The 18,044-nt window shown below is 31.7% G+C and overlaps 1 protein-coding gene across 1 annotated transcript in view; it reads left to right on the top strand.

Annotated features, from left to right (window-relative positions):
• Cul3 (cullin 3) overlaps positions 1–18,044 on the top strand; it is a 128,509-nt gene that overhangs the window by 84,505 nt on the left and 25,960 nt on the right. The window contains exons 8-11 of the mRNA XM_075355749.1: positions 3,163–3,333; positions 8,668–8,775; positions 10,902–11,026; positions 14,424–14,676. Coding sequence (XP_075211864.1) covers positions 3,163–3,333; positions 8,668–8,775; positions 10,902–11,026; positions 14,424–14,676 — 657 coding nt within the window. The remainder of the gene's footprint in view (positions 1–3,162; positions 3,334–8,667; positions 8,776–10,901; positions 11,027–14,423; positions 14,677–18,044) is intronic.

Genomic DNA, 18,044 nt, shown 5'->3' with positions numbered 1-18,044 from the left:
GCTAGGCAGTTATCTATGTAGGTAGAAATTATTCTAACTGGAGTCATTTAGTATTTAAAAGTGGTAGAGACTTTTCATTGGTCCACAAGTTTTACTTTTATGGTACTGGAGATTAAATTTTAATTTTCATTCATAAATTGAATTTTTTTGTTATTTAAAGTGTAATGATGACCTTACCTACCACCTTAATTATGACCAAGTTAACATTTAGTTTATATGAAGTTTTTTACTGATAATTACAGAATTGAGTTATGCAAGTACAGAATTTATAGTTCATTAACCAGGAGTAGGTTCAGGTAAATAAGTATAAATTGTTTTAGTACGTTAAAAGTAGTAAAATATATTTGATTTTGATACTTAGTAAGTGTAAACGTTTTAAATTTGTTTTATTGGCTCTTCTTATAATTAATAAACTTTTATTAGGTATCATTTAATGTAATTATTTTTATAATTGTAAATATGAAGAAGTAAAAGAAAATAAAGTGAAAAATAAGATCAACTTTGTTAATATTAGGGAAAGATAAAGAGTTGATATTTTTATGTCTGATAAAATAGTATACGTATAATATGAAACTCTTGTTAGAAATAAATGAACCACTTAAAATATTGAGGTATTATATTCTTAAATGAACTGTAGTAAGATCTGTAATTTATTTTGTTTGTAGTAAATGGTTTTTTCAATGCTCTAAATTTGGTACTTTCACTCTGGCAGGTCTAAGTGAGAAGTGAGAAGTTTCCCAGACAAGTCCAAAATATCAAATTAATCCAGTGTTTTTGACAGTTAGTTGTACCTACCCTCAATTTATGATTAAAATACTTGATGAAATTTCATAACCATACTTTAAGGTATAGTGCAAATATATACATAGTGTATAATGCATATATTTTTTTTTTTGCAAGAAAAGAAAAATTCATTGACTTTTAGACATTTGCAGTATGCATATTTACAAAGCAATTTTTGGGAAATATCTGTATGAATGTTAGTGTTATGAACATTTTATTGTCCTAATCACAATGTTGGTATAATAAGCTGTGTTTATTTTTATTAATATTGGGGAATACTTAATCATTTAACAATTTTAAATAGTAATTATTCAGTAGAATAATTATAACTGTCATTACCCCGTGTTCCTTAATAAATAACATACAAGACAGCCATTTGAGTAATAAATTTCTAAACTTTTAACAGAAGTCTTTCAGTGAACTGTGTTTTTGACAAGAAACCGTTAATATTTCTGATTTAATTATTAGGTTCTTGGGATATAATTACAACACGCTAAAATTTAAAAACAATTTACTACTTAGTAGAAGTTTGAAAGAGCATTTTCAAGCCAGAAAAATGTCTTCTGTCATGTTACAACTAAGTGCTTCATTTAGGGTGGGTATGTGATAGTACTGGTGAAAATGAGCATAAGCATGGGCAGAGAAGTTTTGCTACTGGTTCAGAAATCATTAATAAAGTTTTTGTAGCATATAATTTGTCATTGGCTTTTTATGTGATATCTAGCATTTATTCTGTTGACTTGAATTGCATAATTTCAAAATTGAGTATTATATATATTATTATTTTATGGCTTTACCCATAAAACTGTAACTTGGTTAAGATGAAACATTTGGCTGTTAGTCTGATGTTAAAATGATTAAACATTTCAACACTACACTCAGACAACATATTGTTTGTTGTCACTAACAATGACGACAACTGTTTATTGTTGTCATATTGTTATGCTCAGAAAGTGAAACAATTGTTGAATACTTTCATGTAGTTACGCCCATTATTATGTATTCAAGATAACAAAAAATATGAAAATATGATTTTGTAATAAAAAATGAAATAAACTTTCACAAAACATTATTTATTACTTGAAAATTGCTAAATAACCAAAGAACAATAACCTCGCATTACAGAGACAACTTAAAGAATGGGTGTGGTCAAGCAGTATTGCTACAACATAGAAATAAACAAAAATTTCCCTGTGTTCTGATTAATTTGCACGCTACTGTATTTGCTAGTGAGCTAAATGGGGCAGTATACTTGGTAGATAAGTTTGTGATTTATAAATATTTAAATATCATATTTGTAGCATACTATGAATATGTTTCTGGAAACACTACCACTGAAAAAATAAAGTAGTATGCATGTAAGTTTTATGTGTGGGGTAAATTTTGGCAGTCCATAAAACTTTTAAGCCAGGATTTGATAATATTCTGTGTTGATACACAGAGACAACAATCACCAAATCAACTGATTTAAGTAGTTAAAAAATTGTTGATAAAATGAACATTTTCTGTTTGATTTCAACCAGCTCATTCCATAAAAATATCTTTGTTAAGAGGGATATCTGTAATAACTGCAAGTGAATGATTGATAAAATATTTGATAATATTGTCGTATGGTAATCCATCTTATCAAACCATCTCAATATGCAATTTATTAATACCACATCCATGCCTAAATGAGCAGTAGGTGCTTTTAAGATTTGCTCAGAATTGATTGGAACTCATGAATAGAGTCTGCATTTCATAAATTTTTATAGCTTGTAATTACTACTGATGATGAAAAGTTGATTTAGGGTGGACTGGATAATACAGCTGCATTCATTCCCATGGAAGTGCCATGCTTCATGCTTTGAAGAAAAGCTAAGATTAGATAGAAGCTAACTTGAAGTTTTATCTGTCAACATTAATGGCATCTTTCTTTAGGAACTCATTATTTAGAGGTTGCTCTGATATTACATATATTAACATTGAATTTAAGTAGCTGCCTTAAAATTTGAATCAGGTTATTACTGGCTTTACAGGTTGAGTAGAGTCAACTAGGTGTTGTATCTCATGTAGTATATAACTATTAGTATGAGTATACAAAAAATATGTGTATTCCTCTTTGTAAAGTTAGGCAGCTTTTTGTTGCCCTTGTGTGTAATGAAAAAATAGCACATAAAAAATAGTCACTCTTCAGAATCATACAGATGCTGATTTGAATGTGACTACAAAGAGTGTATGTATATTTTTTTTCTTATTTTAATAACATTTTTTGAAACTTTTGGGTAGTATTTTGCATTTTATGTTGAAATACAAAGAATATTAAAATCTGTTTTAACTACTGCTAATTGAATTAAAATTCAGTAAAAAAAAAAATTAATTAATCTTGTGTTTTTTCAGATGACTGAACAAGAAATTGAGAGTGTATTAGATAAGACGATGGTATTATTCAGATTTCTTCAAGAGAAGGATGTTTTTGAACGATATTATAAACAACATTTGGCTAAACGACTACTGCTCAATAAATCTGTTAGCGATGATAATGAGAAAAATATGATCTCCAAATTGAAGGTATTCTTGCATTTACATTTACTTTTAAATAAACGTTTAAATTTACTTATAAGCTTATAAGTTTATTATATAAAATACTTTAGTATTATTGACATTATTTTTCTCTGAAAAATGTCAGTGAAAATAAACTGTGGCACTACAGTAATATCTTGTTTTAATAAATTAGTTAGGTATTACATGATAAACAGTAACAAATATACTATCTCCCTAGGCATTGTATGTTGTGTTCTTCAACTTGGTTTTGTGTATGTTTGAGTAGGTGATTGAGAGAATGTTTGTAGTAGGTATTTTGAAGTGAAGAAAAATCTTGTCTGTTGATTTTAATTTTTTTTTCGGGATGGGTGTTATTAAATCTGTAAGGAAAATAAGGATATACTAATAATGTATAGAGATACAAGGTCTGTAAATAAAATAATGAGACTGGTTCAGGAAAGCTTTTTATTTACAATCCAATTATACATGAACTCTCGTCACCTTTGAAATAGTTCCTTTATGAATCCATGCAACACTTCAAATGATTTTCCCACTCTTCATAGCAGTGTTAGAACTCAGAAACTGGAATATCTTTCAGATGGTCGGTTACATTCTTTTTTTGTTTCCCACTATTCCAAAATTGTGTCCTTTGAGGTGTTTTTTAAAGTTAGGAACAGGAAAAAGTTGCAGAGATTCAAGTCAGGTGAATAAGGTAGTTGAGAAACTACAGGAATGTTTTTCTTTATCAAAAACTCATTAATTTAGAGTGCGGTGTGACAAGGTGCATTTTCATGATACAGCATCCAGTTTTCTTTGATAGCTGGTCTCACACAGGCAACTCATTTCCACAGTCTTTCAAGAATTTCTTGGTAAACATACTGATTAACAGTCTGTCCTGTAGGCAAAAATTCCTTATGGTCAGTGCCATTACTGTTGAAGAAACAAAGTAGCATGGTTTTGATTTTTGGTTTGCTCATTTTTGCTTTTTTGGGACGTGGTGAGGTTGAAATAAGCCACTCCTTGCTCTGGCGTTTTGATTCTGGGTTGTACTCAAATATCCAAGATCCATCACCAGTAATAACATTTTTTAGAAAACATGGATCCAGTTTCAGTTCATTGTAGAAGATCATGGCAAACTTCCGCCTTGTTGTTTTTCTGTTCAACAGTGAGGTTTTTTGGGACCAATTTCGCACAAACTTTTCATGTCTAATTCTTTATCAAAATTTTATGGACTTTGGTATGTTCAAATTTTAATTGTTCTGCAATCATTCTGACAGTTAATCCCCAATGGACTTGGACTGTATCAAGTCTCTGATTTGCTCAACATTTTGTCACTTTTTGACGTTAATGGTCTTCCAGAGCATGGATTGCCCACAACTGATTTTTGACCATCTGAAGACTTGGACTTGTGAGAGAGCGTCATCTCCATATGCCTTTTTCAGTAGCATTCTCACAGAGTTTAACACAACTTGATTCCACATAGTTGCTAATTTGTAGCAAATTAGTATCGGTCATCTTTGTAATGCACAACAAAAACTTGTTTTACAGAAAGATTTTTTACATCTCATATGGCAACAGTAGATTAAAGTTATTAAGCTGTTTAAAATTATCAGCTGTTTATATAACTGTATGTTGCTGTTAACTTTACAGTGTTGCCACTTTGGCTGCCAAAAAAACTAGTCTCATTACTTTATTTACAGACTTCGTATATTTTAAAAATGGTGTGTTAAGGATACATACCAGAGGGTAATTTGAATATGAATATGTTAAAAGCACCAGTTTTCTTATCAGAAGAACCTGAGAAAATTGAGACATTAAGAATTTATTTTATTTTAAAATAATTCTATGGAAAATTTTAATACAAGGGATTTTCAATAATTAACGAGACAAATTGATGTAGGGAAAACTATTTATTCAATGATTATGAAACTTACACTACTTTTTAACATAGTCTCTAGCAACATTTACACACTTGTCCTATTGTTCTGTGAGCTTTCTGATTGCCACAGCATAGAAGTCTTACCTTACCATGCAGTTTGAACCATTTGTGTACCACATTTTAACCACTTCATTGTTGTCGAACTTCTTGCCAACTAAAATGTTTTTGAGCATGCTGAACAAATGAAAATTGGACAGGGTGAGGTCTGGGCTGTAAGGAGGATGTGGCAACACCTCCCAATCCAACTTCTCAAGCGTTTCTCCCGTTCTCTGAGCTATGTGGGGGTGCACATAGTCATGCAAGAGAATCACACCTTTTGAGAGAGCCCTCATGCTTTAATAGTACTTGCTGTCCACAGTAGATTGTTCTTCTAAATAGTCACTAAAAATTGGGCCTTCCAAGTTCCAGAAGAACGCCAACATCACTTTACCAGCTGACGCATGAATTTAGAATTTGTTTGATGGGCGAATCTGGATGAGAATTTGTCATTTGAATTTGAGCTCAAAATGGTATACCCACATTTCATCACAGGTTATTATATGAGGTTAAGTTAAATATAAAGAGGATTTTATTTTTTTTACAAATTATTTATAATAAAAGGCAAATATAATTTATTTTTCTACATAGTTTCCTTCTTTAGAAACAGAATTTCCCCAGTGAGAAGGGAGGCTTTTTATTGCAGCATCATTGGATGAAGCTGGTTCCGTCAGTAGCTAATTGCGCACGAATCCCTCCATGCCCTGATCATCTTCAAATCATTCCCTTTCTAGAGCTTTAAGCAGCCCAACAAATGAAAATCGCAGGGCGATAGGTCCAGGCTGTAGGAAGGATGATCAAGTTGGAGTCCAGTGCATTTCTTCGAGTTTTGAGACAATTAAGAGTTGCAGGGGGAGCCTGGTGTTGTCACTGAGGAGGTTGGCCTCTTGAATCTGTTGGTCTCATCTTTTGCGGCGATATGCAGCCCTCACCACATTCAATGGCTGGCAGTAATAAGCAGCATTGATTGTTACTCACGCAAAAAATCGAGTAAAATGCCTTGCCGGTCAAAAGAAATGGTTGAAAAAATCTTGCCAGCTGACAGTAGTGTCTTTGCTTTTTACTAGGGCTGCCTCTCCTTTCCTCCGCCACCCTCATACTTGCTTGTTTCGATTGGGGAGTGTAGTGGTGGACCCCACGTTTTGTATCAGGTGACGATCTGACTCAAAAATGCATCACCTTTTGCAAACCTTGCTTTAAGCCTCTGACAGACCTCCAAACATTATAATTTCTTATCTGTGGTCAAAAGGCAAGGGACCCATCTGGCACACTTTACGGAACTGTAGGTCATTTGTGATGATCGCTTCACAGCTCCCATAACTTATTCCAAACTGTTCTGCAATTTCAGATACTCTCATCCGTCTATCGTCTTCAAGAATGTCTTGTATCACGTGAATGTTTTCGTCTGTAATGCTAGTCCAAGGACGGCGATTGTGTTCCTGATTTTCCATTCTTGAACTCTTTACGCCAGGAAAACACACAAGTCCTTGACAATGTTTGGTCCCTGAACCGTGCAGTCAATCTCCAGAAAATTTCCGTTGCGTGAACTAGCAAGAAATTTTATATTATGTGATGCGCAGTAGAGGAATGCACCTGTTGCTCCAGTATCATGAGTGTTACTGATAAATTGGTTGATAGTGTGGAATGGCTGGCTCTCCGCACTCCTAATGACCCCACCCAAACATACTAGAAGCGTGGGCCCAGTTCTACCAACCATAGGAGCTCAGGAACAAAATTCCTGTATATATTTGATTTACCCTCATACGATCTAGAAAGTTATTTATAACCTTCGGCCTCAAACCATTCTTTGAGCTCAGAACAAATGCGAATCTGGATATCTTTATGGGCTTGAGTCAACTATCTTGGAACCCATGTCGAACACATTTTACGGCTTAAAACACTTTTCACCATACTGTCTCAACACTGTTGAATAAATTTCTGCTGGTTTCACACCTTCTGATAGCAAAAATCTTAAAATTGAATGCTCTTCCAGCATAGATGTTTCAAGCAGAGCTGACATTCTGAAAACAACAAAAGAGGTAATGTTTAATTTATGATTGAACAGCCAGTTGATTAAATGTATTCCCAAAGTTCCCGATTTGACCCTCAATAAGTTTCATTGTCATTGAATTAACCATTGTTTCTCCACCATCAATTTTTCTTTTTAATTATTGAACGTCCCTCATCTGAAACTAGAACGTGATTGAGATTTTTTTGAATTTTGTCTGCTTTGAAAGAAATCATTTGGTTTTAAATTTAATAATTTATGGTAGCTATACTTTAGAAGTATTTGGAATTTACTCCTTTTTTTCTCTGATGTTATAAATACTTCATAACAGTTTATTCATGTAAGAGTTATTCCTGTAACAATTGGAATTAAGATTTTATTTAACTACTTAGAGAATGTCTGATACCTGAGTTATCTAAACCTGTCATTAAAGTGACTTTTCGTATATAAATATACATTCATAAATGTAAATACATTTAAGAAAATTAATTTATTTACTTGCTATATAAATTATGAAGGAAATTGTTCACCCACTGTTGGTGGTACATGGCTCCCCACATTTTTTAACTGTCATGGATCTACTCTGATAAGCATTTCATTGGAATAGTGTATTGGTCCCACAGTGAACTTCAATCTCTTAGATTGTTTTGCAGCAGAGCTTTTCAGTTGTTAGGCTTCCAAAAATTCTCAAATTACTGGTGTTTTGTTTACCCAATTAAAACACAATATTGGTCTTAAATTTTCTTTATTTTCTGCTAGCACAGAACAAAATTCACTTGCACACTTGCAGTTTTAGATTGAGACAAAGTAGAGTGATATGGTAAATGGAATATTATTATTTCTAAAGAATCCCAATATACAAACTCATTAGCAGATATTGATAGATTGAAGAGCTATTTCAAAAGTCAATTTCTTTTGGACAAGTCTCATATCTTCAGTTGATATACAAGTAAATAATCATATTTGAGATAGATGACAAATCAGAATGTTTGGAAAAACTACAGTTATATCATGTTAAGAATTCCCATTCAGAATGTTTATTGGATATAGATGATTGTGTATGTATCAAGTTTTAACGAATATGTAAAGAAGAAGTAATTCTGATTACTACATGGAGGAAACTATTATTATTTTTGTCTGTTTTAATACTATACTGCGCGTATACTTTTCTTAAAGAAAATTGCAGTTGTACTTTTTAACTTGGTCAGGATTAAGATAACTGCTGTTTGAGTATATTAGTAATATATTATGATTTCTAACTAAGGTTGAAAAAATGAATAAATTAGAAGTAAGACAGTTTTTATAAATTATCAAATATCCACCTTAATTAATACTGACTTTAAATAAATTGTATTTAATTTTATTTATTTTTTTATAGACGGAGTGTGGTTGTCAGTTTACATCAAAACTAGAAGGGATGTTTAAAGATATGACAGTATCAAATACAATAATGGATGAATTCAAAGAACATGTTCTCACTTCAGGGGTAAGATTTATAATACACTTATGTTTCTAGACTGACAGTAGTACTGTTATATTACTGATTCTCATAATTTGCGATCTATTGATACTAATTAAAGAGAATATTTTTTTAGATTGGGAAGATTTTAACCTGACTATCTAATTGTGGAGGTGAAGTTTATATTTTATTTGTGTTAAAGTTTAAAAACAGACAAAGAGCCCATTAGGCTAAATAAATTTACATTAGTCTAAAATTTGGGAAAACAGTTTCTGAAATTTAACTGTTTATTGAGAATAACTGCGCTTGAATGGCATAAATGTCTCAAAGAAGGGAAAAACGTATTGAGAATGGTGAATGGACAGGGTGTCTTTTAAAAATTTCCTTATTTAAACTTGGCAGGAGTGATTCAAAACTTTTGGGCCAAAAATGAAGATTTGAGTGTTTGGATATTAGAAGAAACAGGGATTAATAGACATTGTACAAAATTCTTTTAGTTGAAGATTTGATAAAAAAATGCCATGTTTTGTTCCTCATTTGTAATTGCTGGAACAAAAACACCAGTGAGCTGCATTGCATGTCCAAAAATCTAAAAGATTTTTATCTAATTAAAATTTTTCATCTAATTGTAATTAGTTATGAAAGTTGGTGTATCATATACCACCCAACAAAAAATATTGTCAAGTGAAACTTGGCTGAGTCCAAAGAATTAAAAGCTCAAACCAAGATTGGAAAAATTGTGAGTGAAAACAATACTGATTTTTTAAATCTGTCAAAGTATATTACTTGGTGAATTTGTGCTAGAAAAGGAGATGGTAAATAGTAAATTAAAAAAAAGAAGTGATTGACTGCTCATGCTCATCAAATTAGTCTTGTAGTAGTGGAAAATAAAAGCCGGGTTCCTTTTGCAGGACAATGCACTCGTGCATTCTTCAGTCACTGATACCTTGTTTAACATTATTAAGATTATTTGAGGAATCCCTACGTTATTCCAGCCACATCAGATTCTCATTAGCTGACCTTTTTTTGTTTTTCTTAACATAAAAGTGATTATGAAATGTAAGAGATTTAAAGTTGTCAGATTGATCCAAGAAAACTGAAGAGATCCCAAAGGAAATATTTTCTCAGCCATTCAGTTTGCTGTATGAGTGATGTAAACAATGTACAGTTCTGGGATGTATGAATAACAAATAATTTTATTTTGTGTATGTTTTTTAATGGTCTCAGTTGAGGAACTTTATTGTCATTGTTAACTTAGTTGATGTAATATATTATACAATTTGTTTAAAATACTGTAAAATACATGAAGCAGTCCGTACTTGATAAAAAAAACGGCAAAGGCCTAGGTAGAAATTAAACATTGTCTTGGGCAACCAGAACATCACACCAGCTGCATTCAGAGTTGTAGGCACAATCATTCACCCTTCTCCTTTAGTGAAGTAGTGGAGTGGATAGACAAAAACTTGGGCTGAAAAATCATTTTGTAAATTTAAAATTTAAATTAAAAATGTATGATTCACTTCTCATACTCATCAAATCAGTAGTGAGTTCATGGAAATAAAATAGAGATTATTTTGGAAAGGAGGACATCGCAGAATACACAGGTTTAAATGTGCCAGAAAAGCCATGCCTGAAAGAATTTGACATGCTAATCCTAGACAGCATCACACAGACAATATGCTGTAGAATGGACAGGATGTGATGTAGCATCCCCCATTCAGTTTATACTTGTGCAGATCTACATTTGTTTCTATAATCTAGTTGCATTCAGTTTTGTAATGTGAAGGAATTTTTAAAACTCTTCATTCACCCTGTTTTTTTATAATGTAATTACAGCATTTTCTGTATTGTTTTACCAAACAAGAGGTCTTTTGGTACTTAAATCATCTTCAGTTTTAATTATAAACTATGACTATATTGAGGTAGTATTAGTATTATTTAAATAAGTGAAAGGAAAACAAAGTTTGCGTTGATTTATTTCTGCATCAAATTTTAAGTCAGAAATTAAGTTTTAGTAAAGTTGAATTTTTCTTTTAAATCAAGTTGGAACTATACTGTTATATTAATTATTTGGCAGAGTATTTTAAGAGTAGAAATTTGTCTTGTAATATTGCTGTGTAGAAATTATATAAGTAATCTTTTTTTCCTATTAGGCCAATCTTCATGGAGTTGATCTAAGTGTACGAGTATTAACAACAGGATTTTGGCCCACACAAAGTGCAACACCAAAGTGTAGCATTCCGTCAGCTCCTAGAAATGCATTTGAAGCTTTTAGAAGGTAATCAAACAAGCTGTATTGTATAAACTTATTTAAAACTATGTAAAAATTACATTCTTTTATAAAACTAGTGTAAAAAAGTGGTATTAGCTTTGTAGTTAAAAAAAAAGTGTGTTTATTTTTAATGTATATGAGTAATTATGATTTAAAAAATAATTAAGATTTTCTTATTTTAATGTAAATGGAGAATTAGTACATTTGAAGCCTATGTATAACTTATAAATAAAAGTATATTTTAACTCAGCATTTCTATACATGCAGTTTAGTAATTATTAGGTACGTTACGAAGGTTAACTCAGCGGGTTGGTTTAGCAATGAACTCGTCATGGCAGATCAGCTGATTTTGAAGTCGAGAATTCAAAGTTCAAATCCTAGTAAAGGGAGTTACTTTTATACAGATTTGAATACTAGAATGTGGATACGGGTGTTCTTCGGTGGTTGGGTTTCAATTATCCACACATCTTAAGAATGGTCAACCTGAGACTATCAAGACTACACTTCATTTACATTCACACATCATCATCATTCATCCTCTGAAGTTAATACCTTAACAATTGTTCTAGAGGCTAAACAGAAAAAGAGGTTTTGAAGGTTATAAGAGCTAATAATGATTTGAACTATTTACACATTTAAAAGCACTTGTACACAATTATTTATTCTGTGATAATTATGTACAACTACTGACTTTTTTATAACCAGTAATCAATTTTTTATTGTGTGAAAAAATTCCTGAATGGGATTCCATTTCAAAATTTAATTGATGAAAGGCAGAAATGCTATTATACCATTCGGCCAAAGAGATGAGCAGATCTATATATTGTATAAAGATAAAATACTTGTATCTGACTTAAATTTTTAGTTTACCTCATTAATAAGTGCCAGTAGTAGTTTGTTAATATAGCTAGAAGTATTTGGTAATATGTAGATATTTAATTGAATTTTGTTTGAAATTATTTATGTAACAATATTATGTTAGTAATTTAACAAGTACTCAACAAGTGTATTGAAACTCACTGAGGGATAGCACAAAAATTGTTTTTTGCAAAATTTGTTTTCATTGAAATACTTAAAAATATTATAAATAATTGGCAATGTAATTTTAAATCTGTAACTGATACCGACTAAACATTATCATATTACTTTTTGATGGTGCAGTACTTCGTTATCTGATTTAGAAACAGTTATGTGAAGTAAAACTACTGTCGAACGTATGTCACTATTGTGGCATCATCTACTTGAGCCCTTCTATTTTAAGGTTTTAATGGAATATTATGAAAGCTGAAAAGATAAGAGAAATTTCATATGATCGTGTAGGTGTATGACATTGTTATTAATACTTGATGAATCATTTAATTAATTTTGTGGATTTGAATGTGGGAGTTTTAAGTAGTATGAGTAAGAATAAAGGGACATATAAACATTTTATAAAATTGAATTAAAAATTAGGATGTTGTAACGTAAAAAAACAACAAAACATTTTTGATTTAGCAAAATTACGAGAAGAAAATCTGTTACAGTGATGATTTATATAATTTTTAATTGTTATTCTTATTTATTAAAAATTGCAGATTTTTTAATGTCTGCAATTTAATTTTTAGTTAAAATTAATGAACTTGAATAAGCTTTTCATAGGTTTTTATAAACAATCACGTGACTGACATTTTTATGAGTAAACAAACAGTCATGGTGAAGTCTTTTTAAGCCAAAATCTTACATTCATGATAAATTCATATTACCAGGTTAACAATTTAAAACCGAATAGCTATAGACTATAAAAATTTACCTATTTTTACAAATTTACCTATTTTATTTACATATTTTTACAAAAGATTTTCGAAGCGAGTGCCTTGTGCCTCGCATTACAGTTAGTGTTCTTGTAATGATATTGAGAATAAGCTTGATGCAAAACATTGTTTTGTCAGTGCAGTTGAATATTTGCCTTTAGTACATTATTGAGAGTGTGAAGATCTGATTTTTAAACTGTATCCTTCATACCAAAGGAGAAAATTGCAACTAGGCAAATCTGGGGAACATGGAGAAGTCAGTGTCGTCTGCTGACAATTCATTCTTCTGTAAAGTCCACATGAACGTGCACTGGTGAATCATTTGATGTGCGACTTGCTGCACCAACTTGTGCCATTTTGTTTGGAAGAAGCAAGCAAGTACCAAAATTATATGGTACATTTTTCTTTTGATTGTCCAGTCAAAAAATATTGGTTCTTACTATATGATTACCTCTTTCTTTTTTCCTGTTTAGCCTCCGGTAACTACCGTTTAGATAATTCTTCAGAGGATGAATGAGGATGATATGTATGAGTGTAAATGAAGTGTAGTCTTGTACATTCTCAGTTCGACCATTCCTGAGATGTGTGGTTAATTGAAACCCAACCACCAAAGAACACCGGTATCCACGATCTAGTATTCAAATCCGTGTAAAAATAACTGGCTTTACTAGGACTTGAACGCTGTAACTCTCGACTTCCAGATCAACTGATTTGGGAAGACGCGTTAACCACTAGACCAACCCGGTGGGTTACTACTATATGATTACCAGAAGCAGTAAACAATACTCTGATTTTTTTTCATATTGAAGTCAACACTGATGAAACTTTTTGGTCATTCTGTTTGTGGTGTTGTGTAAATTAACTTGTCCAGATAAATGAAATCCTACCTCGTCTGATGAAATTTAGCATCAAGATTATCTATCCGTCAAAAATGTTTTTGAAAAGGCGATTGCAGTAATTAAGATGTTACGGTTTCTTCTTTTAAGTTGTTGCACATTTGTTACAAAGTCTGGTTTCAAATTTAAATCATGAAGAATCTTAAGGCAAGATGTGTATTAACCACTTCGTTCTGGTAACTGGCTAATCGATTTTTTCAGACTAGCAGGAATTCTGTTTGGAATATCAGCTATAACTTCTGGAATCCTAAAGGAGGGGTGCCTATTTTTTTTGTTTAAAACCGACCTATACACCATCTTTTAACTAAATTATGTATGTTATTTTGTCCTGGGATACTGGATTTCAGAAATTGTTGTACAAATATTTTAGAATTTTTCCCTGAAAGGATTTAGAATGCACTTGGCTTCCATTATAGCAGAACTTCCTCAACTGAATAAGGCATTGTAGAAAAACACAACTATAAAGAATCATTATACTGCACTGAAGTATGAACAGTTTAAAATTGACAACAATACACAATCAATAACATACACAATTAACACTAATGCTAGTAGCAGCAGCAGCAGCAGCAGCAGCAATACTAGCGGCATTAAAGACGACACTCAAATAACTATAGTTCAAGCTGGCTTGGTTTGGTTTTTGTTTTAGGTTGCTCTTCCTTTGTTTTAATTTAAAACCTTATTAAAAGCTCACTCAGTCTTTTTTTGACTTTTCAGGTTTTACTTAGCAAAACATAGCGGTAGACAATTAACATTACAACCCCAATTAGGATCATCCGATTTAAATGCAGTGTTCTTTGGGCCTCGTCGTGAAGAGTGTGAAGGAAGAGATGGTGCATCCTCTACGTCCATGGCATCTCCACCATCACGAACAACCAGTACCTCTCCAAGGAAACATATTATCCAAGTATCCACATACCAGATGTGTGTACTCATGTTATTCAATAACAGAGACAAACTTACATATGAGGTTAGCAGTTAGAAATTTAATGTGGTTTTACACGTCTCTCTCTAAATTATTGGTGTTTAAATTATTAAAAGCTTATTTTGTTATTGTAGATTTTTAATGTGGTTATGAATGATGAAAACTGCAAATCAGTGATGTAATATTGTGTTGTATATGTAAGAACCCTCAACATCTTTTATGTTATATTTATTATTTTCAAGTTGATTTGTTTTTAATGTTAGTGTATTTATAACATACCCTACCTGAGCATTCTTGTCTTTTTTATATGGTTGAGGTTTAACGATTTTTGTTAATACAGTTGTTACATGGCTGTATAGTTGTATAATTTATTTTATATATTTGTTTTTATGTATTATTCTTATTTGATTTACAAAAATTTTTGCTTTGTTCTTGAGAATATTTGAACTGTAATGTGTGCATTCTATTTGGTTTATTACTTATCAGTATGAATGATGTAAAGTTAACATTGGCATTTTTTTCAATGTTTGTATTTATTTATATATATGTTTGTATATTTCCCATAAAAAAAAATTAAAAACTATTTTTTAATTGTTGATTAAACTTTACAATATTGACAACCTTAATTTGCTAGTGTTATTTACCTTAATGGTGTTTATGGAATTCTGACAAACACAATACAGTGTTCAACAATACAAGTAAAGATATTACAACAAAATAAGAAAATTGTCTTAAATTATTTGCAGATGGAAAAAATCATGTCTGTAAAAATTAGTAAAAAATATGGGTCATTAGGATTCAGAAGTCATCTCAGTAATGTAATATTTATAAAACTTTATCTTTACTTAATGTGTTTAAACCCAGCCAGTTGATAGCAGTTGTAATAAGAGTGCTAATTGGTGGAACAGGGGTTTTAAAAAAACTACCACAGATCCGTATCTTATCAGATAATATATAAAAATCTAATGTATTATATTATATAATATATATAAATCTCTTAACCATAATATGTACACAGTAGACCTGAAAAGTTGCCAAACTAAATTTCTGTAGTCGATAAAGGTAGCATCATCTCTGGGACAACCAAGGAACTATGTAGGACGATGTCTGACTAATATGTGTACAAAATTTCATCACGTTTTTTCACTCCAGTCTCAAGTTACATTCGGTAAACTTTTGTGTTCGACTTTAAAAATCTTTCTCTGAAACTTATTCTATGGTACAGCAAGCATTCGGTGATGAAGGCACATCTCATACTGCAACATAAACATGGTGGAAGCAGTTTAAAGGCGGTAGAGAGTCGTTGGATGATGACGAACGAAGCGGGAGGCTGTCAACAGCTGTTCATAATGAAAATGTTGCGAAAGTGTGTGCGCTCCTGCTCAAAAAACCTCATATTACCATTTGGGCCATAGCAGAAGAGCTAAACATTGCTATGCTAAAGATATGGTATGTTCAATTCTAACAAACAAAATGAGCTGCCGAAAGGTATGCACTCGTATCGTTCCACAGTTCTTGACCAAAGAACAGAAACAAGTGTGTGTTTCATGCGCTCAAGACCACTGAAATTGCTGATAGTGACCTGAATCCGCAAATGAAGCGTTAGTCTGCTTTTTGGTTGAGTCCTGGAGTACAAAAACTGTGAAAGTCAGGCAACAAAAAAGAGTGAATACTATGTTGGTTGCATTCTTGGACTAATTCTTGGATCTGATTCATCATGAATTTGTCCCAACTGATCAAACTGTGAATTCTAATTCTGTTTGAAAGTAATGAAATGCCTGATGCGTCACATTCATCGAATCCAGCCTAGGTACTGGGAACTCACCGGGTTGGTCTAGTGGTAACATGTCTTCCCAAATCAGCTGATTTGGCAGTCGACAGTTCCAGCGTTAAAGTCCTAGTAAAGTCAGTTATTTTTACACGGATGTGAATACCAGATCGTGGATACCAGTGTTCTTTGGTGGTTGGGTTTCAATTAACCACACATCTCAGGAATGGTCGAACTGAGGCTGTACAATTCATTTATACTCATACATCATTCTCATTCTTCCTCTGAAGTATTATCTGAAAGGTAATTACCAGAGGCTAAACAGAAAAAGAAAGAAGAAAACCTGAGTACTGGGATATGGGCAGTTGGACTCTCTTGCACGACAATGCCCTAGCACACATGGCAACAGTATTATCACACCTCATATGAAATTACTGTCTTGTCCCACCCGACTTGGCTGGGCAACTTTTCAGACATACTGTGTATATTCCAGAAGATTCTGGATGCAAGAGGCTTTTTTCATTTATAATTGGTGTAAATATTTATCATACAGTAATTTACGCTATAACAGTGCATGGTGTATTACTAGATAACTGCTCCCGACTTCAGCTGTCTTAACCGACCAGAACTATCATTGGACTTTATATTTCACCTAGGTTAATAGCTAAAAGCATTTCCTTTTTTACAGCAGTAACATTTTTTCTTTTTTCTTGATGACAAAACTGGAATATACAACTTCATGTAGTGTTTTATAATAGTGCTTCATTAGTTTACAGTGACTGACCACTTCTTGGTTCTGCAAAGAATTTTAATAAATTTCCTTTTCCTTTGATCTATTCACTAACGATCCACGTTGTGATTTTGCATCATTGTTTATCAGTGGTATGTAACAGTGAAACAAACTAGTGTGGTTAATAACTGATTTTAATAATTTCACATATGTACTGCATCTATAGTAATATTAAGAGGTGGTTATGTATATTTACATTATATATTATACTGTACTTTGTACAATATTTAATATTAGAATCATAGACATGCATTTCTTTTTACAACAAAATGAAAGTAACTTTTATTTTGTATACTAGTGCTCAAAGGAAATTAAAAAGAAATATTTCTCTGATTCTTGGTCTGTCTGGTTTTGAAAGAATCTGGGTTTCAGAAATTCAGATATTGGAGGTTTTACTTTATTTTTTAAAATATTTGTATACAGTGCACTAGTAGCTGTAGAAATTGTATGTGGAGTCACAGATTATAATTATAGTAATTAATACCATAATGATGTAGAAGGAAATACAAAAAAAAAAATAGTGAAGATAGCATAAAGGTGAAAAAGAAAAGGCTTGAAAAAAGATCTGAAAAAAAATTTGTGCTATATACATAGTTATGCTCAGAGTTGAGGAATGTGTTATGAAATGAACAGGTCAGGTATAATTAATGGGGTCAGGTAGAAATTACTTTGTTTCTTTGTTTTACCATATTTATTTTTGTCATATATTTTATTTTATGTTTTTATAATTTATCATTAGGTAAAAATTTATAATAAAAATTAAATATTAATTGTGGTGTGATACTGTGCAAGTAAATGAAGTTGTTATATACTAAATCTGAAAAATTCATTTACTATAAACAGTAAGTAAATGCA

The sequence above is a fragment of the Lycorma delicatula genome, chromosome 2 (genome assembly GCF_047948215.1).
Source record: "Lycorma delicatula isolate Av1 chromosome 2, ASM4794821v1, whole genome shotgun sequence".
NCBI lineage: Eukaryota > Metazoa > Arthropoda > Insecta > Hemiptera > Fulgoridae > Lycorma > Lycorma delicatula.
Note: the sequence above shows the minus strand (reverse complement) of the source record. Positions and strands in the feature narration are given on the sequence as shown.